Raw genomic sequence first — 27850 nt, 5'->3', positions numbered from 1 at the left:
GTAGCTGGGGAGACTGTAGCCTGGTGATATTTCACTGTGCTTCTAATCAGAGGCCGAAGCTGATACTCTTGAGGACACAGGTTCCTATCCTATCACAACACATTAAGTTAATAAAGATTGCATGGCTAGTCTCAGTAGTGGTAACCTTGAAAAGCTCTTAATTTGTCATAAAACTCATTGGTTCCCAAAATACTGTTTACAGAAGGGAATCTACCATCCTTTCCCAGTCTGGCCCATGTGTGTGTGTGTGTGTGTGTGTGACTCCAGACCCACAGCAATGTGACTCTGAATTACCCTCTGAAAGGGCCTAGGAAGTCACACACTTCAACAGCAATCAAGTGTTGACCTTTTCAGCAGCACCCACACCCCGTACGTGAATACTCTTCTTTTAAGACCTCACTGATGAATTCAGTTGGGGAACTTGGTAACACTGTCTCACTGGGTATTTATTTAACCAGAGTAAAAGACCACAGCTAGTTAACTTGCGCTCAATGCAACTTTTGTTTGAAATTCTGTAATCCTTGGTGTCGGTTTGACCAACGTGGGGACGATTCGGTGTAGAACAAGCAGCATAACCTGTCAGAAACTCTGTCCCCGCAATGTCTGTAATCCTAACTGTGCTGCTAAATAGACCCCAGGCACACAGTGAGGTAGTGCAATTCAATGAAGCACTTCCATTCACCTCTTGTCAAACAGTGTGATATAGGGCAAATTCTGCTGATACATTCTGTAGGCAACAGCTAGTGCAAAATAAACACAGTCAGTGTTAAATATTTAACAATTTCTTGTTAATCACTGTGTGTTAAAATAGAGACTATTTATAATAACACCATAAAGAACAGGATTTATTCCTTGTTTGAGAAAACCTGGCTTCCTCCCAAGTGGAATAAATTATTCCCTACTTAGTCCCTTTACTCAAAATGCCATAAATAATGCATTAAAATGAAATGTTCTGTTGACTCAGGTTTGTACCAGGGTCCATGTCGAGGGGATAAAGCAAATTAGCAGAGGTCACACTGAGGGCATACAGATCATGCTGAAGACCAGGGCATGCTCATTCATTTCCTTTGGAAGTGTGAATAGGTAGTTCCTTTCTAAGGGCCGTCATCTATTTTACAGGATCCAGCTCCCACCTCTTCTAATCTGGCCTTCTCTGTGATGTTAATTACCTGGCCACTCCTAAATGCATTGAGGTGCTCAACTGAATTGTGAGAGGTATACCCAAAGTTCTTCAACATGTGTTGGTGGCTCACCTCACCAGCTCCCCCAAGTCCATTAGGGACACACCGGATGGGGGTCACTGATTGGTCCTGCATTTTGGAAGCAAGGCAGCTGTCACATGTAATGAGACCGTGTATGTTAATGATGATGTAGCACTGACATTAACCTCCACTTCCTAGCAAGCCTGTCAAGAGAGGAGGAATGGAAGGGCTGGACTAGAGTGCTGGTGGACAGAGATGAGTATTACATACCATAGTCTGAATAAGAGCTTATTCAAACTTCTGACAGTCAGACATTAGTCAGTTTTACAAACGGCAGAGAGAATTGCAGCAAATGCAGGGTTAGGAGAGACTAGTCTGGGATAGCAGCCTCCTCAGTGCAGAACTGAACCCTCACAGCCGAGACCTCAGGCTAGGCATCGTCCACGTGGATTGAGCAGCTCACGGTTATATCAATGCCACTAGATCACACTGTGGTATGCACTGAAGTTGGCAGCTCTGCAGCCAGAGGTTGGCACTGCTGCAGCCAGAGATGGGGCACTCGCACAGCCAGAGATGGGCAGTGCCACAGCCAGAGGAGCACACTGACACAGTCAGAGGTGGGCAGTGCCACAGCAAGAGGACGGCACTGATACAACCAGAGGAGGGCACTGACACAGCCAGAGAGGGGCAGTGCCACAGCCAGAGATGGACAGTGCCACAGCCAGAGGACAAAACTGACACAGCCAGAGGTGGGCACTGACACAGCCAGAGGAGGGGTACTGACACAGCTAGAGATGGGGCACTGACACAGCCAGAGATGGGGCACTGACACAGCCAGAGGACGGCACTGATACAACCAGAGGAGGGCACTGACACAGCCAGAGAGGGGCAGTGCCATAGCCAGAGATGGACAGTGCCACAGCCAGAGGACAGCACTGACACAGCCAGAGGTGGGCACTGACACAGCCAGAGGTGGGGTACTGACACAGCCAGAGGTGGGGTACTGACAAAGCCAGAGGAGCACACTGACACAGCCAGAAGTGGGCAGTGCCACAGCCAGAGGAGCACACTGACACAGCCAGAGGTGGGCACTGACACAGCAAGAGGAGGGCGGTGACACAGCCAGAGATGGGGCACTGACACAGCCAGAGGAGCAAACTGACACAGCCAGAGATGGGACACTGACACAGCCAGAGGTGGGCATTGACACAGCCAGAGCTGGGACACTGACACAGCCAGAGGAGCACACTGACACAGCCAGAGATGGGCAGTGCCACAGCCAGAGGGGCACACTGACACAGCCAGAGGTGGGCAGTGCCACAGCCAGAGGAGCACACTGACACAGCCAGAGGTGGGCAGTGCCACAGCCAGAGGAGCACACTGACACAGCCAGAGGTGGGCAGTGCCACAGCAAGAGGAGGGCGGTTACACAGCCAGAGATGGGGCACTGACACAGCCAGAGGAGCACACTGACACAGCCAGAGGTGGGACACTGACACAGCCAGAGGTGGGACACTGACACAGCCAGAGGTGGGACACTGACACAGCCAGAGGTGGGACACTGACACAGCCAGAGGAGCACACTAACACAGCCAGAGGTGGGATACTGACACAGCCAGAGGAGCACACTGACACAGCCAGAGGTGGGCACTGGCACAGCCAGAGGTGGGCACTGGCACAGCCAGAGGTGGGGCACTGGCACAGCCAGAGGTGGGACACGGACACAGCCAGAGGTGGGCACTGACCCAGCCAGAGGTGGGGCACGGACACAGCCAGAGGTGGGGCACTGACCCAGCCAGAGGTGGGCACTGACCCAGCCAGAGGTGGGCATTGATACAGCCAGAGGTGGGGCACTAACACAACCAGAGATAGACACTGACACAGCCAGAGATGGGGCACGGACACATCCAGAGGTGGGCACTGACACAGCCAGAGGTGGGCACTGACACAGCCAGAGGTGGGCACTGACACAGCCAGAGGTGGGCACTGACACACCTAGAGGAGCACACTGACACAGCCAGAGACGGGGCACTGGCACAGCCAGAGGTGGGCACTGACACACCTAGAGGAGCACACTGACACTGCCAGAGGTGGGCACTGACACAGCCAGAGGTGGGCATTGATACAGCCAGAGGTGGGGCACTGACACAGCCAAAGGTGGACACTGACACAGCCAGAGGTGGGGCACGGACACATCCAGAGGGGAGTAGCATGAGCTCCTCCATGTTGACGCATCTTCTGAAGAGGCTTAGTTTTTTTTAAATAAACGGGGGCCTCTTTTGCAAGATGACTACTTAAGAGCCTCTTCACGCTACCACCTGAGTTACCTGCGCTTCCAGGAGGTGAGAGAAATGGCAGCCAGCCCTACTATTAGTCTGCCCTCTGAGTTTTGGGATGGGAGGGTATGGATTGGTTTGATTCTATACTCCACTTCCCCCCCCATACTGCGATCACACCCCTGACAAATTCCCCCACCCTGCCCTCCGCCCCATGTTGCTCTGCAGATGGCAGCCTCATCCTCTGGACAATGCCCCTGTTGACAGTGGTCATTGGCCTCTGATTGACCAGCAACTCCTGGAAGGGCAGGACATTGCTGAGCTAGGAAGTGATGCACCAAGAAGCCCACCGGGTGACCAATTGGATGTCTGATAGACACAGCATCCAGAGGACTTTCTCATCAGTGGGGATGGTGGTGTCCCTTTAGTACAGACCCCCACTCGTTAACTCCAAGATGGAAAATCCTGGTCACGGTTCTAGCCTGACAGAGGGTATGGAACCACCACTCAGTCTGCCTGTTATGGAGCATTGCATTTACATAGAAACATAGAACGGTAGCACAGTGGTTAGCACTGTTGCCTCACAGCGCCAGAGACCCGGGTTCAATTCCCGCCTCAGGCGACTGACTGTGTGGAGTTTGCACATTCTCCCCGTGTCTGCATGGGTTTCCTCCGGGTGCTCCGGTTTCCTCCCACAATCACAAAAATATGCAGGTTAGGTGAATTGGCCATGCTAAATTGCCCGTAGTGTTAGGTGAAGGGGTAAATGTAGGAGTATGGGTCTGGGTGGGTTGCAATTCGGCGGGTCGGTGTGGACTTGTTGGGCCGAGGGCCTGTTCCCACACTGTAAGTAATCTTAAAAGAAAATGGAGGCAGGAATAGGCCATTCAGCCCTTCAAGCCTGCTTCATCATTCAACAGCTGATCATCCAACTCTTCATTCCACACAAGAACTTGCCTGGTACCTCAAAAGAAAGATCACACAAATTGGAACTTCAGGAATCTATTGGCAGAATTTACTCTCTAAGGTAGTTTATCTGCCTGCCAGAATGAATCATTGCTTCAAAATATTTGAAATTTGACTTCACCACTTGTACTCCACTTTGCAGGTATGTTCACTGGAACATCATGCAGGAAGCCAAGCTATTCTGCATCAATAAAATCCATCCATTCACTGCAGAGAGCTTCCAGGGTATGCGAGATGTGTGATATAGAGGGAGGCATCTTCATAAATTGCCTGCTGATAATTCACATTTTATTACCCATGAATGTTATGTTGTTTTGCATGGTGATATAACCTGCATTAAACACATGAGAAATAAGATGATGAAATTAATGGCTCATCTCCACTATGAATCTGCACACATTTATGATGTTTACAAATTTGCAATGAGTTCACTGAATCACGGAGGTGTCACGGTACAGGAGGAGGCCATTCAGCCCACGGTGTCTGCATCAGCTCCTAGACCACTTTTTGCCAATGTCCTGCATTTTCCCCATACCCCTGTCCAAATCGCTAATTTACAAGTCATCACTCATAGTGCCATCTTAGATACAAAGTACCTAGGTACAGATCTTCAGTACAAGTTCTCATGGGGAAAAAAAATAGAAAAAATAAAGAAATTAAAAAGCCCAGCACTGCAGGTCACAGGAATAAATCAGAAAATAGAGAAACAAAAAGTTTAGAACAACAGTCTCTCCGACCCCCCAGTCCACACCAGCACCTAGCCTCCAGACCGTGCTGGGCCTTGACTTCTGATAGTGCTGGGCCTTGACTCCAGACCACGCTGGGCCTCGACTCCTGTCCGCGCTGGGCCTCGACTCCAATCCGCGCTGGGCCTCGACTCCAATCCGCGCTGGGCCTCGACTCCAATCCGCGCTGGGCCTCGACTCCAGACCGCGCTGGGCCTCGACTCCAGACCGCGCTGGGCCTCGACTCCAGACCGCGCTGGGCCTCGACTCCAGACCGCGCTGGGCCTCGACTCCAATCCGCGCTGGGCCTCGACTCCAATCCGCGCTGGGCCTCGACTCCAATCCGCGCTGGGCCTCGACTCCAATCCGCGCTGGGCCTCGACTCCAATCCGCGCTGGGCCTCGACTCCAATCCGCGCTGGGCCTCGACTCCAATCCGCGCTGGGCCTCGACTCCAATCCGCGCTGGGCCTCGACTCCAATCCGCGCTGGGCCTCGACTCCAATCCGCGCTGGGCCTCGACTCCAATCCGCGCTGGGCCTCGACTCCAATCCGCGCTGGGCCTCGACTCCAATCCGCGCTGGGCCTCGACCCCAGTCCATGCTGGGCCTCGACTCCAGGCTGCGATTGGCCTTGACTCCAGGCTGTACTGGGCCTTGACTCCAGACCATGCTGAGCTTCACCTCAAGGCTTTTGAGGCCAGGAAACCTCTCTGGAATCACCTTGGAAGTCCACACTAACTGAGGCGGTAGCATGAAGAGGCCTTTAAGTAGACATCTTACAAAAGAGGATGGGAGGATGATTCTGTGTGGATTTCTGTTAGGAGGATTTATGTGGACTTGTGCCGAAGGGCCTGTAGGGATGCTATAAAAAATGTATTTAAACAAACTAAGTCTCTTTAGAAGGTGCGTCATATTCACCTCTGGCTGTGGCAGTGCCCACCTCTGGCTGTGGGGCTGCTAACATCAAAATACAGGCCGAAAGACCACCTCAAGCTTCTGAAAGACCACCATGAGCTGCTGAAAGACCCCCACGAGCTGCTGAAAGACCACCTCAAGCTGCCAAAACACACCCAGGCGGAGTTGAGAGACCGCATCATCTCAGACCCTCTTCAATGCCTCAATGAAACCTGATTCCACTGTGATACCTGAGTTAGTGTAGGTCATGCTGAATTGCAGCCCTTGGCACATCATGTCACTTTATAAACTACTTGGATGAGCAGTTGGAAGTGTTGTAACATTCAGGGCCTAATGCAGGAGAGTGAGACTAAAGTAACCAGTAGCATATTTTTTACAGACTCAATGGGCCAAAGAGCCTCTTCTGTACTGTGCGATTATTGTAAGGTTAATGCTTCATTCTTTATTTTCCTCAAGACACAATAGAGGTCTGACAGCTACTTTTCAGGAAAGAGAGTGGGTGCTGTCCCTGTTTTATTGATCCCATTCCCTCTCAAATTCTGACCCAATTTCCTTAAATCCCAGTCCCCACTGGCAAAGTAGTGGCTTCTTTTATTCCCTCATGAGATGCTGGCCCGATTTCTTCTCAAAACCCCAACACTCCGCTTTTAAATACATCAGATTTGATTCCCCAGTCCTTGCTTCTATCTTTATTTCCTTTTCACAAGCCTGAATTGCCACCTCCCAGTTCCATTCAAATCTATACTGCAACTGTTTCACAAGTATCCTATTGAGAAGGGAAATCTGCCGTCTTTAGCTGGTCAGGCCTACATGTGACTCCAGACCCACACAATGCGGGTTTTAACTGTCCCATGTGTATTTCGCAATGAGCAATAAATGCTGGTCTTGCCAGTGACATCCAGGTCTCAGTGAAGATTTGGGAGGACAGAGAGACCATAAAGCTCAAATTAATTCATCAGTAGTTTTGCAATTCTTGTATAAAATGCATGGAATTAGAGAAGACAATCCATAAAACATTGGGTGGAATCATCTTCTTCTGGGGGGGTGGGGGTGGGGGCACATAAAAGCAGGAGAGAATTCCACAATTACATTATTCTCAGCTCACTGCACGTAGACGTATGAGTAAAAAAATAATCAAATTTCATGGACACAGAGTTCCAAAGCCTTTCAACACAACCATGAGATCGTACACATCTGTGAGCTTTTCACCAAAGGTTTGTGTGGGATTAGGACACAACATTTAAGGATAGGTTCTGAATAAGAGGCACACTGGATTCAAAATGTCTACAGCTGCTGCCAGACCTGCTGAGTTTCTGCAGCAACCTCGGTGTTTCGTTTTACAACACAAGAGGGCCTCTTGGATTCGGCCTATTTGTGAGCGAAGCCTTGTCTGCCTTGGTCAGGTTAGCAGGTGTCAGTCATTGGGGATGCTTGGCTCGGGCAGGCTCATGGTCCAAAGTTTGGTGCAGGGATCACAGGATTGGCCCTCATGGTTGAGAGGTATGGTCAACACGAGGTCAGGTCCAGTGACGAATAAAGCTTGGGTAGATGTGACGGTCCTGAATAAACACTTGGACCGTATGAAAGCTGCAAACTCACAAATGGTATGGGAATAAAACACACCCTGACGAGGTGCTAAAACACCTCAGGAAGAACTACAATAAAAAAGAACCAGCCTATATCCTCAGACTCAGAGGGAGAGGGGTGTAGTGATAGAAAAGAGGGAGCACGAGTTCTCTGAATGGGGCTGTGAACCTGGGCCAATCAGGGAGCCCTGGCTGATATGACAGCAGGAGTGTCAGAGGTTCTGTTCACTCTGAGAGCTGGCTCTGAGGGAGCTGGATCAGTGTCAAGGACACTTCACATGTAAATAAAAGGTGACTTGGTAATGGGGTACCAGCTTCTGTGGAGTTAGTTCATCAGGAGAGTTTGGCACGATAGCACAAGAGAGCTCGCTAGACCTCATGGAGAGAAATCCTCCGTCAAACTCGATAAAATTGACACTTAGGCAATCGTCGGAGTCGCCCCATGTTTCTGCATTGTTGCCCGATGTTGGATACTTCATGTGAATGTACAATTGAAAGATTATGTTAACTATGCTGAGAAATATCTATATATCTATCAACAAAGATTTATTTATTTGCATCTATTTCTCTCCATGTTTTAATTATCTGTTTTAATATATCTCTGAACTATCTTTGTCCTCAAATGTATCAACTATCCTTTTCTGCCTTTCCTGTCACAATGTCGCAGTCCCCCATGCAAAATGGCCTGATAGTCTTGAAGCTTTCTGTTCATTCAGCCATGAGCTGCTTGGAGGAAACAGGGAGAGTGAATGAAGCAGAGAGTGCGTAGCAGTGAACCCTTGTCTCGCTGCATAATTTTGCTCAGCATCTTTCGGGGACAGTGATGCAGTGAAAATTGCTTTTATGACTCAATTCATTTTTGTCTTATTGAAGTTCCATGGTTAGACTTGCTGGATAATTTGCATTTTAATGGTGCAAATTAAATGTTGTGGAATTCTAATAAAATGTGATGCAGCAGAGTGATAAAAGAGTGAACGTGTGATGGGATAAAGAATGTCAAAAATCTGTTTCACTGAACTGGAGTAAATTTAATGACAGTAACTGAAGTGATAATCATTGATGATTTCAATCTTTCATCAGGAAGAAAAACTGCGCTAGATCTTGACATTTGCAAGATGTGGAGCTACATAATTTTCTGCTCATTTTGTATTCCTCAATCTTCTATTTGCACAGTCAGCATCAGACAAAAAATAGAACATGTCCCCGGTGTATTTGGCTGAGCAGAGCAAGATAAATATGAAAACAAGGGAAGGGATGGTGTTGGGAGCTAAAGTCAGAAATTAGGTTGGGAGGTAGCAAGGGATTTCAAAATATAGATCAAAAATTTCTATTAATAGCTTCACAGAAAGCATGTATTAAAGCTAAGACTCCAAAACTAACATTATATCAACTAACCAAACCATAGAAAATGCACAAGATTGCCTCTTCTCTATGTGCTTCAAAGAATCTCAGGCAATATCTTTCTGTTGGGGGGAATGCAGGAAGTGCTAAAGAAAGCATGTCAGCATTATGTCAACATTCTGCCTTCTGGCAGAGTTCAGCTTTACCTTGTTACTCAGATTCCCAATGGAACTGCAGCTGTAGCTCTTTATAAAAGCCTGTTTATTGAAGCTTTCAGTCCCACTGTATCGGGGGTTGAAATTTGTTAGAAAATGCCAGTAGACCTAATGACCGAAAACGTAAAAGGTGGGGTTGCCATTTCATACACAAATTATTTTATCAGAACAATTCTGACCAGTAATTTCCACTTAAACCATTCACCAGACCATTCTGGATACAGATGAACCTGTTACGCGTCCCTTGCATTTATGTTTCATGTTTAGTTTGAAGGCATTAGTTGACAGGTTAACCCTGGATTCGCAGCTCACCTAGTTCAGCAGGAATTCCAGAAATACTTACGTTCCGAACTATAGGAAACGATAAAATATCCCTGTTCCAAGAGCAGTCAGAGTCCGTTGGTATGTTTGAAAGTGCATCGGTTGAGAAGTGAAGGAAATGAGTAGCACACAGAGACTCAGAGTTAGTTTGGTGCCAATCGGCATCTGACATGACATCCCTGTGACACAGAGCAATACACAATGAGCAGTGTAAAACTGACAATGCCAATGTCACTCAAAATAAAACTAGCCCTCAAATAAAAGAGTGTTCAAGCAAAATAAAGTTAAATGGGGCAATACTAAATGAGACTGCATGCACTATAAATAAGGTGACCACTGATGAGTTGAAGAAGTTGTTGTGGTTCCGTTCGCCGAGCTGGGAATTTGTGTTGCAGATGTTTCGTCCCCTGTCTAGGTGACATCCTCAGTACTTGGGAGTCTCCTGTGAAGTGCTTCTGTGCTGTTTCCTCCGGCATTTGTAGTGGTATGAATCTGCTGCTTCCAGTTGTCAGTTCCAGCTGTCCGCTACAGTGGTTGGTATATTGGGTCCAGGTCAATGTGCTTATTGATTGAATCTGTGGATGAGTGCCATGCCTCTAGGATTTCCCTGGTTGTTCTCTGTTTGGCCTATCCTATAATAGTAGTGTTGTCCCAGTCAAATTCATGTTGCTTGTCATCTGAATGTGTGGCTACTAAGGATAGCTGGTCATGTCGTTTTGTGGCTAGTTGGTGTTCATGGATGCGGATCGTTAGCTGTCTTCCTGTTTGTCCTATGTAGTGTTTTGTGCAGTCCTTGCATGGGATTTTGTACACTACATTGGTTTTGCTCATGCTGGGTATCGGGTCCTTCGTTCTGGTGAGTTGTTGTCTGAGAGTGGCTGTTGGTTTGTGTGCTGTTATGAGTCCTAGTGGTTGCAGTAGTCTGGCTGTCAGTTCAGAAATGCTCTTGATGTATGATAGTATGGCTAGTCCTTTGGGTTGCGGCATGTCCTCATTCCGTTGTCTTTCCCTTAGGCATCTGTTGATGAAATTGCAGGGGTATCCGTTTTTGGCGAATACATTGTAGAGGTGTTCTTCTTCCTCTTTTTGCAGTTCTGGTGTGCTGCAGTGTGTTGTGGCCCTTTTGAATAGTGTCTTGATGCAACTTCTTTTGTGTGTGTTGGGGTGGTTGCTTTTGTAGTTTAGGACTTGGTCTGTGTGTGTGGCTTTCCTGTATATCTTTGTGGTGAATTCTCCGTTCGGTGTTCTCTGTACCATCATGTCTAGGAATAGGAGTTGGTTGTCCTTTTCTTCCTCTCTAGTGAATCGGATTCCTGTGAGTGTGGCGTTGATGATCCGGTGTGTGTTCTCTATTTTTGTGTTTTTAATGATTACAGAGGTGTCATCCACATATCTGACCCAGAGTTTGGGTTGAATTTGCAGTACGACTGTTCGTTCTAACCTTTGCATTACCGCTTCTGCTATGAGTCCAGAGATGGGTGAGCCCATGGGTGTGCCGTTGATTTGTTCATAAATTTGGTTGTTGAATGTGAAGTGTGTTGTGAGGCACAGGTCCAGTAGTTTGAGTATGCAGTCTTTGTTGATAGGTTCAACGTCCTGTTGTCTGTTCTGTATGTCCAGCAGATTGGCTATTGTTTCTCTGGGTAGAGTTTTGTCGATAGAGGTGAACAGTGCCATTGCATCGAATGAGACCATGGTTTCTTCCTTGTCTGTGTGTATATTTCTGATGATGTCCAAGAATTCCTGTGTTGATTGTATAGATTGTCTGGATCCGCTGATCAGGTGTTTCAGTTTCTGCTGTAGTTCTTTGGCCAGTTTTTGTGATGGTGTCCCTGGTAGGGATACTATGGGTCTGAGTGGGAAGTCTGGATTGTGCACTTTAGGTACTCCATAGAATCTGGGGGTGTTGTTGCTTTCAGGTTTCATTCTCTGTAGGTCAAACCTGGTTATCTGTCTGTTTTTTTGTAGGTTCCTCAGTGTGTTGTTTATCCTATTGGTGAGCTGCGGGGTAGGGTCAAACTCCCTCTTTTGGATGTAGTTTGCTTTGTTCACAAGTGCACAAAACACTACATAGGACAAACAGGAAGACAGCTAACGATCCACATCCATGAGCACCAACTAGCCACGAAACGACACGACCAGCTATCCTTAGTAGCCACACACGCATATGACAAGCAACATGAATTCGACTGGGACAACACTACTATTATAGGACAAGCCAAACAGAGAACAGCCAGGGAATTCCTAGAGGCATGGCACTCATCCACAGATTCAATCAATAAGCACATCGACCTGGACCCAATATACCGACCACTGCAATGGACAGCTGGAACTGTCAACCGGAAGCGACAGATTCAAACCACTACAAATGCCAGAGGAAAGATCACAGAAGCGCTTCACAGGAGGGTCGTAAGTACTGAGGATGTCACCTAGACAGGGGACGAAACGTCTGCAACACAAATTCCCAGCTCAGCGAATAGAACCACAACAATGAGCACCCGAGCTACAAATCTTCTCACAAACTTTGAAGTTGAAGAAGTTACAGATGCTGAGAAAGTGTGTCTTGATCAACTTCATACAAGGATACTTCAAAGAAAGCTCCAGAAAATTAGTCGCACCCTTTTGTGATTTATTAGAAACACCTGAATTTTGAGACATCATAGTAATCTTCAACAAAGAGTATAGTGCCAGCCATTATGTGCGAAAGAGTCTAACTATGTTGTGGGTATAGAATTAGGACGCTTCTGAAAACAGACGATAATGAGCAACTTGGTTGATTATGCATTAATTTAAAGGATTGTTAATTAATAATTCCCGTACTTTTATGTAAGGAAGCAGAGGATCAGGCGATATTGAAGACATTAGATTGGACAATGTTAAAGTGAGACATAACAGGACTGAACAAGCCTGATCATCAAGACAGTCTTTGATGTTTCTTTAGTTGGTGTCTCAGATGCTGAAGTTTCTCCAGAAAGCTATTAAAGAGATATGTCAACTGCCAGATAAACACCGACTTGCACTGGGAGAACTAACTACACCAAAGAAACCACTGTTTTGAATTTCATCGTTGTTTCGAACAAATTTTGTGAAGCTCTTCAAGGAATTAATAGATGTTGTTTATACTGTACCTGTGATGAATGTCTTTTCAGTGAAGCTTGCAATGCTGAACTACACAACCCATCCATTACATTGGAAAACTTTGAATAGAAGGCAGGATTCTGAGGTTGTCTGAACACTAATGCTGGAGTGAAAGAAGCTTGTGTCAACAAAGCAAAATATCAAGAGTGGGAGCCTGAGGACTCTGTGGATTTTAGTTTAGAAAGATGTTGTGTGTTGGTTTAGGCTTGGTGTGCCAAAGGGCCTGTTCCTGTGCTGTACTGTTATTTGACCTTTGGGTGCAAGTACTGTCTATGGTGTATGTAAGCTTAATAGACTTAGGGCTGGACTCAACGTTAATCTGATGTGGTCAATATGAGCTTGCTGTATACACTCCTGGTCATTGTACCAGGTATCCAGGCACAGGATCAGTATAGAAAGGCCAACCCAGTAATACATGATTTAGGATATCTGACATTAGAGATATTGATGGTTAATTCATCACGTGAAGAAAAAAATGCTTTAAGGGAAATGCTATTCAAGAATTTTAAGACTTTTGGAAAAATAAAGGTTGCGCCCTCTGGACTCATATGCAAACCAAAGGGGAAGTTTGTTTCATCCAAGACCTCACAGCTTACAAATTGGTTGCTATATTTCTGAAATTGCAACAACAGAACTTCTTCAAATTATGAAATGTGTCGCATGTGTAAAAGGTCGTGCTATAGCGGGAATGTTGGTGGCTGATAACCCAGAGCCCAGACCAGTGCTCCAGGGGCACTGGTTTAACTCCCAGCCCGACAGCCAGTGAAATTTAATTTCAGCTCATTCGTCTGGAATTGAAAGGTAACCTATTGTTGACTGTTGCTAGCACAACTGCTTGGCAGGGGCAGCATGGTGGCTCAATGGTTCGCACTGCTGCTGCATACTGCCAGGGTCCCAGGTTCGATTCTAGCCTCAGACGACTGTGGAGTTTGCATATTCTCCCAGTGGCTTTCTGGATTTCCTCCGGGTGCTCTGATTTCCTTCCACAGTCCAAAGATGTGCCGGTTAGTTGGATTGGTCATGGCAAATTCAGGGTTACAGGTATGGGGTACGGATGCTGTTCAGAGGATTGGTGATGGCTCATGGATTTAATGGCCTGCTTCCATACTGTAGGGATTTGATGAACTTGTTCTTCAGAGAAAGAAATCTGACTGAGACCCACAGCAATGTGGTTGACTCTTAACTGCTTTCCACAAACCATTCTGATCGAGGGCAATTAAGGATGAGCAACAAATGTTGTTTTTGCCAGTGACGCCCACATCCCATGAATAAATGCAGTTCTTTTTCACTATACAGTCAAAATGGAATAGACTGGTTCATGGAAAAGGTAGAGAAAAGGTACGTGTTTAATGGATTGAGCCATCGATCTGCTGGTTGAATCATAGAGACCCTTCAGTCCAGTTCTCTCCTGTGTTTCTGTGATGGACACCAGAAATAGGAGTAGGCCAATCTCCCCAGATGAAGAAGAGCTCATGCCCGAAACGTCGATTCTCCTGCTCCTTGGATGCTGCCTGACCTGCTGCGCTTTTCCAGCAACACACTTTCAGCTCTGATCTCCAGCATCTGCAGTCCTCACAATCTCCCCAGATGGCACACTTCTCTCAGACTGCCCTTCCAGGCAAAGAAGGTCAATTTGGGAATACAAGACAAGGAATTCCCTCAGAGCTAGCATACATTTGCCAGAAGTGTGTCAGGAGTCACAAGCTAAAAGGGGAATTGTACACGCAGATGGTGGCCTTGCCCTTGGCTTGAAATCAAGGGATTCCACAGCTCCAGACCACTGAGTCACCCAGTCAGCTTGTTAGTTAGATTGGGGTAGGGGCTTTTACCCCATCAAGGAGGAAGTCTCTCCTCTGAGAGCCACTGTCCAACCAAATCAGACCAGTGGTCACAGCTGGAGAAGAAGGGCTGCGTTTCTGAGGACCCAGGAAAATTCAGCTTTTCATCGGGACCAAGTTGGCAGACTCCTACAAAGGGGGCATGGAGTGGGTTCACTTCTGGCATTGGCGGAGAAGAGGTGACCCTTTCTGGAGCAGGGAGGGCTTTATATTAGGCACAGGCTTGTGCAGATAGAAATGACCACATCCCATCCTCAGGAAGCAAGTGGGTAAAACACGGGGTGTCACCATGTAACCCAGCTGCCCACTAACCTGGGAAAACACCAGCAGCAATGGATGGGTAATAGACATGGCACATAATATTCACACCTCTCCCACCTGCCAGACCACTCCTGGGAAGTGGGGAGCATGACATTCCATCTTAACAGTATAGTATTAATGATATTGCAAATTGATACAAAGCAGTTGGTGGATGCATTGTCAGAGAACTGACAGTCCAGGGTCAAAATATTCTTTCTTGGCCAGTTTGCACACATCATAATTTTCATACTCCCTATCTGTAATTATCTATCTGCAGCAGAAAACAACTTGGCAGCCTACAAGTACCAAGTCAAGATGGTGGCAAAGTTGGAACAATGTGTTAGACCCATTAGATTAGATAGATTCCCTGCAGTGTGGAAAAAGGCCCTTCAGCCCGACCAGTCCACACCGATCCTCCGAAGAATAACCCACCCAGACCCATTTCCCTCTGACTAATGCACCTAACACTATGGGCAATTTGGCGTGGCCCATTCACCTAACCTGTATACCTTTGGACGGGGGAGAATGTGCACACTCCACACAGACAGTCACCCGAGGCTGGAATCGAACCTGGGACCCTGGTGCTGTGAGGCGGCAGTGCTGACCAATTAGCTGTGGCTTAGGAGACCATTTGTGACACTGAAGTGTGAGACCATCTCAAGTGGGCTTGACCTCACCCCCAAGTACAGAGCAACTACGGAACCCTGACTAAAGATCCTGTTGTAGCAGAATGGTTGGTAAGTGAGGTGTCAGAGGGCAGGAGAGATGGAGGAGGTTGCAGGCATAGAAAGAGATGAGGCCATGGGGGAATTTAAGTTGGAACATTTTAAAATGAGTTTAACATCAAGGGGGCTAGTGCAGGTTAAAGAGCATTAGTGTTAAAGAGCAAAGTGTCTTCTCATGTTAATTACTCAGCCACATAGCCCACTTTTGTAGAATCTTACAGTATCTTGGGGAAATTCTTGCTTTCAAACTGACCTTGAAAAGCCGACTTCAGCAATGGAATAGGCACTTCAGCATCAAATACTGAGACTAATAACTCCAATTTACTTTGGTTTAACCATTGCAAATCATATCAGACTTTTGAATCTGAATACCATTGGGGCCTTTTCTAATTAATAATCCTCGTTATCTATTAAGCTTTATCACTCCCTGCGGAAGAATTTTACTATGGCCTGGATGATTTGAGAACTCCGAAGGAGTTTCAGTAAAATTATAAGGACACATCGCAGAATGAGAATTACCAGAGAATTAAAAATTCATGCAATTTAAAATCGTTTGTGTATATGTGCCAATTACCTAGTCCCCGGTACTAACTTTGTGCAACTTCCCAACATCTCTTGGAAATCTGAGCATTCGGGTACAAGTCAAAGTCATCACTTCAGCGACAAAGAGTAACATGGTAAGGTGCACAGAAATGTTAAGAAAATGTAACAAAGACCCTTCGGTGGCTATAGTATCAACACCTCGACCAAAAGGGCCCCTTCCCAAGGGACAGCCTACGTGGCACAGCTAAGTCTGTGGTTTTCTTATAAGCAATTCGGTTTATCGTAGATTCTTCCTTTATTTTGTGTTCATGGGGTATGGGTGTCATTGGCTAGGCCTGTATTTGTTGCCCATCCCTCATAACCCACAGGGCAGTTAAGAATCAACCACATTGCTGTGGGTCGGGAGTCATATTTGGCCAGACCAGCTAAGGATGGCAGATGTCCTTCCCTCCCTCTACACTGTCCCTTATCAAACACTCCCAGGACAGGGAGAGCACAGGGTTAGATACAGAGCTCCCTCGACACTGTCCCCCATCAAATGCTCCCTGAAACCCACCTCCCCATACCAAAACAGTTATAATCATCACCTTATATGTAACACGGTGGCTCAATCGTTAGCACTGCTGCCTCACAGCGTCAGGGACCTGGGTTCCATTCCATCCTTGGGCGACTGTCTGTGTGGAGTTTGCACATTCTCCCTGTGTCTGTGTGGATTTCCTCCGGGTGCTCCGGTTTCCTCCCACAGTCCAAAGATGTGCAGGTTATGCTAAATTGCCCATAGTTCAGGGATATGTAGGCCAGGTGCATTCATCAAGGAAAATGTAGAATAACAGAGTAGGGGAATGGTTCTGGGTGAGATACTCCTCGGAGAGTCAGTGTGGACTTGTTGGGCCAAATGGCCTGTTTCCACACTGTAGGGATTCTATAGTGACCTCTATTCAATGCTGACCAAATTTGAAGCCATGGTGCTAGAAGTGAGAGGACAAGGTGGACACCAGTGAGACACAGACCAGTCAAGGATACTCGGAATTTTGAACTCTGACAGGGAAAAAAAATAATAACTGCAAGTGATGCAAATTGCTCTGATTGGCCTTGTACGCCTAAATGGAGCTCCAGGAGGGAGATGTGGGTATTATGCTGGCAAATGGGACTAGATTAATTTAGGATATCTGGTCAGTATGGACTAATTGGACCGAAGGGTCAGTTTCTATGCTGTATAACTCTATGATTCTACAAATGCAGTCATACTTTAACATCTCCAAGTCGTTGAAGTAAATCCAACAAGGTACCAATGGGTGATCATAGTGGTAAGTACTATTACTTTTAATCCTGCAGCTCAAGCCTCTCTCACCTCAAAACAAAGAATATAGGTGAATGAGATCCGCATCAGGTTTGAGGAAGAGACAGCAGACATTTTCCTAAATGTCACCATTCCATTCCTATTGTAATCACATCAACTGGTAACAACTGCTTGCTGGTTCTTGAATTTAGATATTTTTCTGAACCAACCTGTTCAGAGATGTTACTTCACACCTCGGGAGCAGGTAGGACCTGAACTGGGCCTCCTGGTCCAGAAATAGGGACACACCACTGTGCTGGCTCGACCATGAGGTGATTTTGACTGGCTGGTTAGGAGCCAATCTGCCGTAAAACAGAATGGAATTGGCTTCAAGCGCTGAATGAAAGGAATTCTCTTCCCCAGCAAGCATTGGAGGCTGGGTCACTGTATGTATTCAAGGCGGAGTTAGACTGATTCTTGATTAATAAGGAAGTGAAAGGTTATGAAGGCAGGCAGAAAATTGGAGTTAAGGCCACAATCAGATTGGCATGATCTTATTGAATGGCAGAGTAGGAGCTGAATGGCCTACTCCTGTGGTAGTCAGTGTGCAATGACCAACCCACACTAAAAGGGTCCACCTCCAGCCCCTCAAAATGAAGATTGGGCCTCGAACATCAGGATGTTCACAGACCAGCCGAGGACCGACAGACCGCAACATTATGGGGGAGCTCTGACACTTTCACACTGACAGTATTACCCTGAGTGAGACACAGCAGGCAGGAGACGGTCAGCTGAAAGAACAAGGTGGCGATTACATCTTCTTCCGAATAGGTTAATCTGAGAAAGAATGCCAACTCCATGGGTTTGGCCCGGGACATATTGGCCATCTCAGCAAGCACTCCTGTTGGATCAGCAAATGCATCACCACCCTCTGACTCATCCTAACCCAGCACTTGCATCCCTAATCGAGAAGCAAAGCATGTGGCCGAAGGGGAATTCTGCTCCAGCCTTGCTCTGTGTCCCAAAGGGGGATGAGCTGGTTCTCCTCGGTGATTTCAGTGCTGATCCAGGAGGGACACCAAACTCTGGAAGGATGTGTTTGGTAACAAAGGCTAGCAACATCCCCAGAAATGAGGTATAAGAAGGCACTTAGTGGAGTGGTGTACAGGCCTCCTAACAGTAACCACTCAGTTGGGCGCAATAGGAGAGAGGAAATTGTTAACGTTTGTCAGAAAAACACAACAATAATTGTAGAAAATTGTAATTATGTCTCAACTGGAAAAGTCAGGTGGGCAAAGGTAGCCCAGATGAGAGGTTCATGGACTGTTTTCAGGATAGTTCTTGGAACAGCATGTTTTGGAGATGATGAAGATGCCAGGCTATACAAGAGCTGGTGTTGTGGATCTGTGAGATCCAAGTAAGTAATAAACTCAGAGTAGTGCTGTCCAGAGCTGGCAGTGACCATACAATGATTGAATTTTACATTTATTTTGAGAGAGAGAGGAGTGGGTCTGAAACTACTTTTTTTGTGTGTGTTCCTAAGGATTACTGTGACCGCAGAAAAGCAGAGCTGGCTAAAGTGAATTAGCAAGTTAGGTTAAAGGGTAGGTTAATAGAAATACAGACATTTAAAGGGATATTTCAAGAAAATACAGAATAGAAAAATTCTGATGAGTAAGGCAAATGCCAAGAGACAAACTGCACTCTCCATGGTTAACTAGAAATGTGAAAGGTAATATTAAACTTAAAGTAAAAGCATAGCATTGTGCAAAGACAATGGCGTGTCGGAAGACTGGATGGAATATAAAAAAACAGCAAGTGTGTCCAGGCTGAGCATCAAGTTGGTTCATTAACAGACAATGAGTGAGCAGATGGACGTATGGATTAGGCTTGTCAGAGACCTTACAAACCCACAGTGTCTATAGACCAAGAGGCACTTGACTGGATGTGATTGATTCAGTCAGCTACAGTTCCCCAGCCAACTTCCCCAGGTGTAGTTGATCCATGCAGCCTTATGGAACAGAACTTGCTTCTAGTTATCAGTTCCTTCCAGGAAACATCACTCACAGCTTCCATTCTGGTTTGTGCAACAGCAGCTGACATGTCACTACTGTAACAACAACTTTCATAACATAGCCCCTCTGTCATAATGAACCATTCAAGGTGTTTCACAAGAGCGTTATAACAAAGTATGATACCCAGCCACATAATAGATCAGGCAACCAAAAACTTTGTCCAAAATGTAAGGTACAAGGAGTCTCTCAAAGGCGGAAAGCAATGTAGAGAGGTGAAAGGGTGTAAGGAAGGAATTCCAAAGCTTGGTGCCTTGGTATGTAACCCAATTGTGGGTATGATAACAATTGAAAATACACAAGAGACCAGAACAAGACCAGCACAAATCCTTTGGAAAGTAGTGGGACCAAAGGGAGTTCCTCAGTCTGAAATGACACTCACACACACATATCGAATTTATAAGAGAATCTTCCCTCAAGATTGTGATGAGGCAGAGTTCACTCCTGCATGGTATAAGTACAATTCAATAAACTGCCTGTGAGACTGGGTGCTTTCGACATGCAAGGAATACCCAGGAAATGTGTATCAAAGGCATGAAGTGTAATCACCTTAAAATCACTGTAACCCCCTCAGACTGGCACACAGGGTGTTCAGGACAAAAGAAACAGCCACAATATTCTTCTAAACTCATTCTCATAGTCAGGATAACTTACAATTTTGTGAATTTACAACCACATCATCAAAACTACCCTTCCGTGGGAATACTGGTGACATTTCATGCCTATATATTTTCATTATCAATGGGACTCTTACCTGTGAAGTCTCTTATGCTTGTTATTTATCAGCATGAAACCAAGAGGGAAATGTGCCTTGAATGTGTGTTATATATAGAACGACAGGTCATGACAGGATCAATCCTGGAGCTGCACAGAGCCATCACTCATTCTGCGTTTTTGTTCAAATTTCACTTTTGATCTGATTTCCATCCGAGATTTGCATCCAGCTTTTACTCTCTGTGTGATGGAAGAGCCCAATGATGCTGTGGGATAATAGACCATAATTCTGCTTGACAAGGATAACCATCACTGGTTGGTGTAGTCATTGCTGGTGCTGAGATGGGGTGTGCGATGTAATGATTGCTGAAGGGGTTGATTTAACTCCCATAGCTATTCATTGAGCAAATTTGGACTCAGAGCTATCATTTTACCCAAATACCTCTCTAGTTTACAAAGAAGTGAAATGCAGCAGTCAAAAGGTATTTGATAATGTCTTAGATGGACTGCACCATTAGCCATAGACCCGAGGCAAAACTGGCAAAGATAGGACACACAGACAAATCTCTTATTGTCCCCTACCCTCACCACGCTCATTGATCTGGACACCATTTTGTTCCCGTTAAATTGATTTTTCTTTCTGCCTTTTATGATTGTGTTTGACAAGTCTCACATTGCTTTGAGTAAATATATTTGGAAGAGAAAATAAATACATTGTTAATACACTTGTTCAGACTGAATAAGATCTGTCAATATTTGAATGTGACCCTGAATTGTCTGATGTGCATTTTCAAACTTTTGCATCTCTCTATCAAATTTAAGTAATACTTCTGTATTTAATGTGTTATCTTTGGACTGTACAATCAATTTTGTATCTTCACATTTTATGCTGGCTCCCATGCAAAACACAGTTATGCATATAAATCACATAAAGAGCGAGCAGTGATGTGATAAAATATGTCATTTCAGATATTACTTATGCATCAGCAGTCCATTGTGTGCTTTTGGTTAGTATTCAGTGCTGACTGTAAAAACAGTTTTTAAGAACAGCATTGGTCAGTTTGGTACCAGATGTCCTTATCGCTGTTTGCAATGCACTATATTTATAATTACAGTATCAGTCATGTTTTGTGCATGCTGAATTTTTAAACAACACATTCCCTCAATAAGATTTATTGAGAAGATGAAGCTGAGATTTTCTGAATGACTATCCATTTTTAATATGTGTTACCAGAACACAAATCAATGCTGCAGCACATCGGTGATATGTAAAATATGATACTGGGTCGAATTTATATGAGGTATTATCAACTTTATGCAGATGGGCAAATCCTCAGTGCAAGGTGTTTTTCCATTTAAATCTCATTCCAAACAGGCTTTGAACCTTGGGAACAGTCAGATTTGAGATACAACAGACGAAACAAAACAAAACAACAAATCTGAAAGACATAAAAACTAGTGAATAACAACGCAGTCGACAAAATAAGATAATATTTTCATTCAGCTTCTTCTTATTCATGAGTCTTAACCTCTTCAAGGATGGTGACAAGAGAGCAGTGCAAACCCAATTAAATTCACAAGCCCTGGAGGAAATCTGCATGCTCAGGGATTGGAACCCAGAGCAGAATGCTCTGCTCCAAAAGGAGGTGGGAAGGGCAGTGAATGAAGGAGGGGAACAGTATATCCATAAGGCCATTCTGTCCATCGGGTCTGCACCACCATTCATTGAGATCATGGTTGATCTGATAATCCTCAAATCCACTTTCTGCCTTTTCCTCATCTCCTGTGTTTCCCTTACTGATCGAAAAAATATCTAAATCAGTGTTAATGGCCTTCTGTGGTAAATAATTCCACAGCTTCACAACCCTCTGAGAGAAGAAATTCCTCCTCATCTTTGTCTCAAATGGGTGACCCCTAATCCTGAGATTATGCCCTCTGGTCTGAGACTTTCCCACAAGGGGAAGCACCCTTTCTGCATCGACCCTGTCAAGTTCCCTAAGAATCTTATATGTTTCAATAAGGTGTCCTTTCATTCTAACAGCCCTGTCCCTTCTCCTGATTAGCCACTACTCGAACAGTCCCCTTGCCCCTGTCCTGGGTCCTCAGTGATCCTGTAGGGGGTGCTTTTCTCGTAGTAGGTATGTCCTTCTCCAAGACACCTCCAAACGTGGGTACTACCAGCCTCTGATTGGCCGGCAGCTCTCGCTGGACAAAGTCTGTCTCCGGAGTCTTTATTCCTGGGAAAGGAGAAGCTGGTGACCTCACCACTGCCTGAGGGTCATGTGATCCAGGAGGACCTTGACTCTATGTGGTGTGAGTTTCTCATTGGCCACCAGCTGACAGGCAAGACCACCCCCACCCAACATAATTGCACCTCAGGTTGATGTGGATAAAGGATTCTCTGTTTTTCTTATTCACTCAGGACATGTGGCTCACTGACTGGCCAGCATTTATTGCCCATCAATAGCTGCCCATGAGCTGAGTGGCTTGCTAGACCATTTCAGAGGGCAGTTGGGAGTCAACCACATTGCTGAGAGTCTGGAATCACATGTGGATCAGACCAAGTGAGGATGGCTGAGGACATTAGTGAGAGTCTTTCTGACGATCAGCAATAGTTTCGTGGTCATCAGTAGATTCTTAATTCCAGATTGAATTCAAATTCCACTACTTGCTATGGTAGGATTTGAACCCAAATCCCCAGAACATTAGCCAATTTCTGGATTAATCGTTTTGCGATAATGCCATAAGGCCATCACTGATACTGATGAGGATAAGATCTCACTCATTCTAGCTGGATGAATATGCTCCTAGCTACATAAATGGTGTGCCCACTTTAGCTGGGTTTATATTAATTCGCACTCACTAGATCAAGAGGCAGATTTTTCCAATAGACTTCAGGGATGTGTCCCCATCCAACGTTTAGCAGCAGCATAGCCCATGTTACATTCTTCCATGTGGAGATTTACTCATTGTCCAGCTCTGTGCTCATATCATTAAGGAGGCCAGCAAGAGAGACAGACATTGCTGAAGCAGGTATGTGGCCTGTGTTGGTCACCGGTATTTAAATGACTGGGGTGTCGGTGAACTGGTCTACACCTCAGAAATTATGATCAATTGTCTAACATTGTTGGCCGATTTGATATATCGCTGCTGCCTGTAATAATGAAAAATGCTAAAATCTGTAACCAAGCAGGCTATGAGGACAAGTGAAGATGGAATTGAAGTTAGTCGTTGCTCCAAGGGATTTGAGAAGCAGGCCACCAGCTCCCGTGGACTGGCAACTATTTATTTTAAGAGCTTCCACTCTTAAACCTTAATTAATTCTGTCAAGCTCTGCTGGGTGTGAGTGCAGCAACGGAAGAAAACAAATAGTTGTCAAAATGCGTCTGAATCCTTTGTCACTGATTTTAAAAATAGATCGGGGAGAAAGAGAGCCATTGTCCTTGCGGAATATGCCACATTGGGTGCATTTTTTACAAGAAGGTGTGTGAGTTTCTGAAAGAAGCCATTGAGGATGTGCTGTGTATCCTGAGGGTATCTGTCTAATTGAAGTCCAGATCAAAGCGAGTTTGCTGATAGCTCAGCAACCTATTTCAGCTTTAGGGTTTGAGTGAGAGATTGCGTGTCAACAAATAGGAGCAGCTTATTTATGGAGCGAAAGAACAAAGGGTTTTAAATGGTGTTCTGTACAGATGAAATAGATAGCCCACAACAAGGCTTGAGAACTTGAGGCTTGTAATTAGTTTCTTGCAATAATCTGTAATAATATTGTTGATCCTTGTCTCAACCTGCATTTTGGAAATGAATTAATAATCTTTCTTAATGAAGTATTTGTAAAAGAAAATAAGTCCCTCTGATAATTCTGCCTTTAAGGCAGGTAGCACTTAATTACTTTTCCCTTAAATAAAATGGAGCCCAAATGAACTCAGGAAATTTGAGGTCTGGAGAAAAGAATTGTTTATTGTTGTGTCCATTTTCAGTGTTATCCTGAGGACTTCATTAAAATGAATTGGTGAGCACAGTAAATTTTCATAATTGAGCCTTATGAAACATTGAGTAATTCATTTTTTTTTATTCACTTCTGGGACTTGAGCATCGCTGTCAATGCCAGCTGTTTTTGACTAATTTCTGGTTGCTTTTGAGAAGGTGTTGAGGTATCTTGTTGAACACTTTAGGTGTAGGTACACCCCTGTAGATGTATGTTCATCCATAGTGCCCTTAGAGAGAGAGTTCCAAGATCTTAACCCAGACATAGAGAAGATACATGGATGTAGTTTCAAAGCAGTGGTTTCAAGTAGATAGCACTGATGTCTCGCAGCACCAGGGTCCCGGCTTTGAATCCAGTCTTGGGCGACTGTCTGTGTGGACTTTGCATGTTCGCCTTGTGTCTGTGTGGGATTCCTCTGGATGCTTCAGTCTCCTCCCACAGTCCAAAGCTGTGCAGGTGGATTGGTCATGGGAAATTGCCCATAGTGCCCAGGGTGGTGGATTAGACATGGGAAATGCTGGGTGACAGGGTTAGGATAGTGAGGTGGGTCTGGGTGGAATGCTCTTTGGAGGATTGATGTGGATTCAATGGGCTGAGTGGCTTGCTACCTCTTTGTAGGATTCTATGATCCTAAGTGAGGATGATGTGCAACCTGGATGGGAACTTGCAGCTGGTCTGTATCTGCTGCCCTTGTCTAGATGGTTGAGGTCACAGGTTCTGAAGAAACTGTCAAAGGAACCTTAACCAATTGCTGAAAAATTGAACAACAGATTTTGCATTTAGCGTTTTAGGCTAATATCAGTGGGTGGGTATGAGGGGACAACGATACAGAACTCATTAACTTTTATTTGATGTTTCCCTTTTTATAGCAAATGGATACCAATATACAAAATGGCCAAGCCACGACCTGAATGGTGTTTGAATAATGACAGGATTTGTGCTTTTTAAACAATACTAAATGACCAAAGGGAAGATTATGATCAGGTTGTTTTGATCTTAATGAATCGTTCATTTCTTTTTACTTTGTAGAACCAGGCTGAGGCACACTACAAGGGTCACAAACACGCCCGAAAGCTCAAAGCTCTGGAAGCCCTGAAAAATAAGCAGAAAGCTGCAGCAGCCAAGGAGGACGACATGACACAGGCAATTCACAATCCAGACGACACCATGAGCGATGCAGAGAAAACAGGTTAATGACTCCACTTCTGTTAGCAACCGCAGATTTGATGCATCTTTTAATTAATTGTTGAACCTCAACAAATTGTTCAATGGGACAACAGTTTCGTGTAACTTTGATGTTAAAAGCAGCAAAATAGTCAACCGAAGTTTTGTTTTATCAGGGACTGTGTCTGTTGCTTTCCCGGTGTTTACCAGCAACACGGCAATCACCTTGTAGATTATCATTGTTACCACAAGGCTGCCATATCACTGAATCATCGTGAAGTTGTCACTTTGTCAATCAGGTGTGAGACCACCACTCAGTACCTGGTTTCACAATTGTTGGGCATCACCGTATAACTCTGTGCAAAACTGCACATGAAAGATGTCAAGTGTTTTTGCTTAACCTTCAAAGAATTTTATAAGCTAACTGAAGGAATCCTCTGGCTCCCACTCTCATGTTGCTGAACACAAGTGAAGGTCTGCTCCTGTTGAAGCATGGACAGTGCCCTCTGTCTCCAGATGAAGATGAATAGATACATTTCTGTACACTAAGAGTATCAAGGCAGGTGGGGAGACAGCAAGAGAGCATTGAGGTAGAGGATCGCATGATCATATTGAATGGCAGAGCATGCCTTGTGGGCCTAATGACCTACTTCTGCTCCTATTTACTCCATTTATATGCTTCGGTGTTTCCACTCCATGTGATCCACAATGAGGTACAACTGATAATATAACTTGCTGGCTAATGAAAGAATGCAGATATCCATTAATCCGGTATCTAGATTAATATGATGGTTTGAGTTCACTCACTACAATGTGTGAGTCATTGTATTCACTGTTTCTATTCAGTAACAATGTGGAGGTGCCAGTGTTGGACAAAGTTAAAAATCACAAAACACCAGGTTATTAGTCCAACTAGTTACCAGATTATAGTCCAACTAGTTACCTGGTGAAGGACAGCACCCAAAAGCTTCCACATAAACCTGTTGGACTATAACCTGGTGCTGTGTGATTTTTAACTTTAGTTAGTATGTTATTGTGGACGCGAAAAGTCCTGATCAGCCACAGTATAGTGTCAGAAGTTTACCAACACCTATCAGTTTGACACGTTTGTCAATCAATCAATAGCCAATGTTGAATCAGCCCTCCCAACATCACTGCAGATATTTCCAGATCCCTCTTATAATGTAATGATTCACTGGATTACAATATTAGATTAAATTACTTACAGTGTGGAAACAGGCCCTTTGGCCCAACAAGTCCACACCGACCCTCTGAAGAGCAACTCACCCAGACCCATTCCCCTACACCTAACACTTTGGGCAATTTAGCATGGCCAATTCACCTAACCTGCACATCTTTGGACTGTGGGAGGAAACCCACGCAGACACGGGGAGAATGTACAAACTCCACACAGAGAGTTGCCTGAGGCGGGAATTGAACCCGAGGCCTCTGGCGCTGTGAGGCAGCAGTGCTAACCACTGTGCCACCGTGAATGAATTATCTAGTGTGGTATTACATGAGTAAAGAAGCTTTGCCATAGGTGAGGTTATAGACCAAAAAACTGCAGATGTTGGAATCCAAGGTAGACATGCAGCAGACTAGAAGAACACAGCAGGTGATGTAGCATCAGGAGGTGGAGAAGTCAAGGTTTCAGGTATAACCCTTCTAGATGAGGTCATGGTAGCTCCAAGAAAATTCTAGTTTAAGTGATCCTATGGACATTTCTTGTTTGTTATTCAGATATTGGGTTTGATGTCACATCAGAAGTACCTATTACCTTTGTTTGGTGTGAAAGATAATTTATGGCGCAATTTCTTCAATTACAACTGAAGCTGTTGGGGTGAACATTACGTTTTGCGGTAGAGAGCTGATGCAGGAGGGCACAGTCCAAAAACCCCTGCCCTGTGTCCACACAGAATGAATGTGTTGCTGCCAGTTAGCAGACCCAGACCACAGGGGCAGTGGTTCATCACCTTCCCCAGAAATGACATTATAATTTAAAATTCTTAGGTTTCTGTTATCATACAATACATTTCTATTGACATCCTGCCCTTGTTTTTTCTCATTACAGAGTCGTACCAGGGGCTATTTTAACCATGTAATAGTTTACTTTCTAAAAGAAAAGTAGCAGCTAGCCAGTGGGAAACTAGTCAGTTACAGCTGTGAAGCAAGCTTGCTTCCTGACTGCACACTTTTCCCTCTGTCCTTTTCTAAGTTTGCAGTGTTTATCAGCGTCTGCTTTTTATGCCAGTTTTCAAATGTCACGCCATAATAAACTCTGATGACTCCACTTAACACAATAAATAATACTGTTGAATCGCAGTTGCAGCTACATTCATATTGTAATGATAATACCTTGGTGTGTTGGTTCGGAGATTCAGTACTGCAGGCCAATGCATCTCATAGCAGAGGGCTAATGTCATGGTGGGGTGTGAATTGTAACGTCCCCTTGCTCTGAGTGTCAGCCTTTATCATTCGTTTTGAAAGGTGCAATGATTTTTTTTAAAAACATGATTAAAGACACTGCCACCTTCCCCATCAG

At 45.1% G+C, this 27850-nt stretch overlaps 1 protein-coding gene across 6 annotated transcripts in view; it reads left to right on the top strand.

The window, feature by feature from the left end:
• znf385c (zinc finger protein 385C) overlaps positions 1-27850 on the top strand; it is a 488384-nt gene that overhangs the window by 440889 nt on the left and 19645 nt on the right. For all 6 annotated transcript variants that reach the window (XM_072561476.1, XM_072561475.1, XM_072561477.1 and 3 more), the window contains one exon: positions 25174-25333. In XM_072561476.1, coding sequence (XP_072417577.1) covers positions 25174-25333 — 160 coding nt within the window. The remainder of the gene's footprint in view (positions 1-25173; positions 25334-27850) is intronic.

The sequence above is a fragment of the Chiloscyllium punctatum genome, chromosome 42 (genome assembly GCF_047496795.1).
Source record: "Chiloscyllium punctatum isolate Juve2018m chromosome 42, sChiPun1.3, whole genome shotgun sequence".
Taxonomy (NCBI): Eukaryota; Metazoa; Chordata; class Chondrichthyes; order Orectolobiformes; family Hemiscylliidae; genus Chiloscyllium; species Chiloscyllium punctatum.
This window is presented reverse-complemented; position numbering and strand designations above follow the sequence as displayed.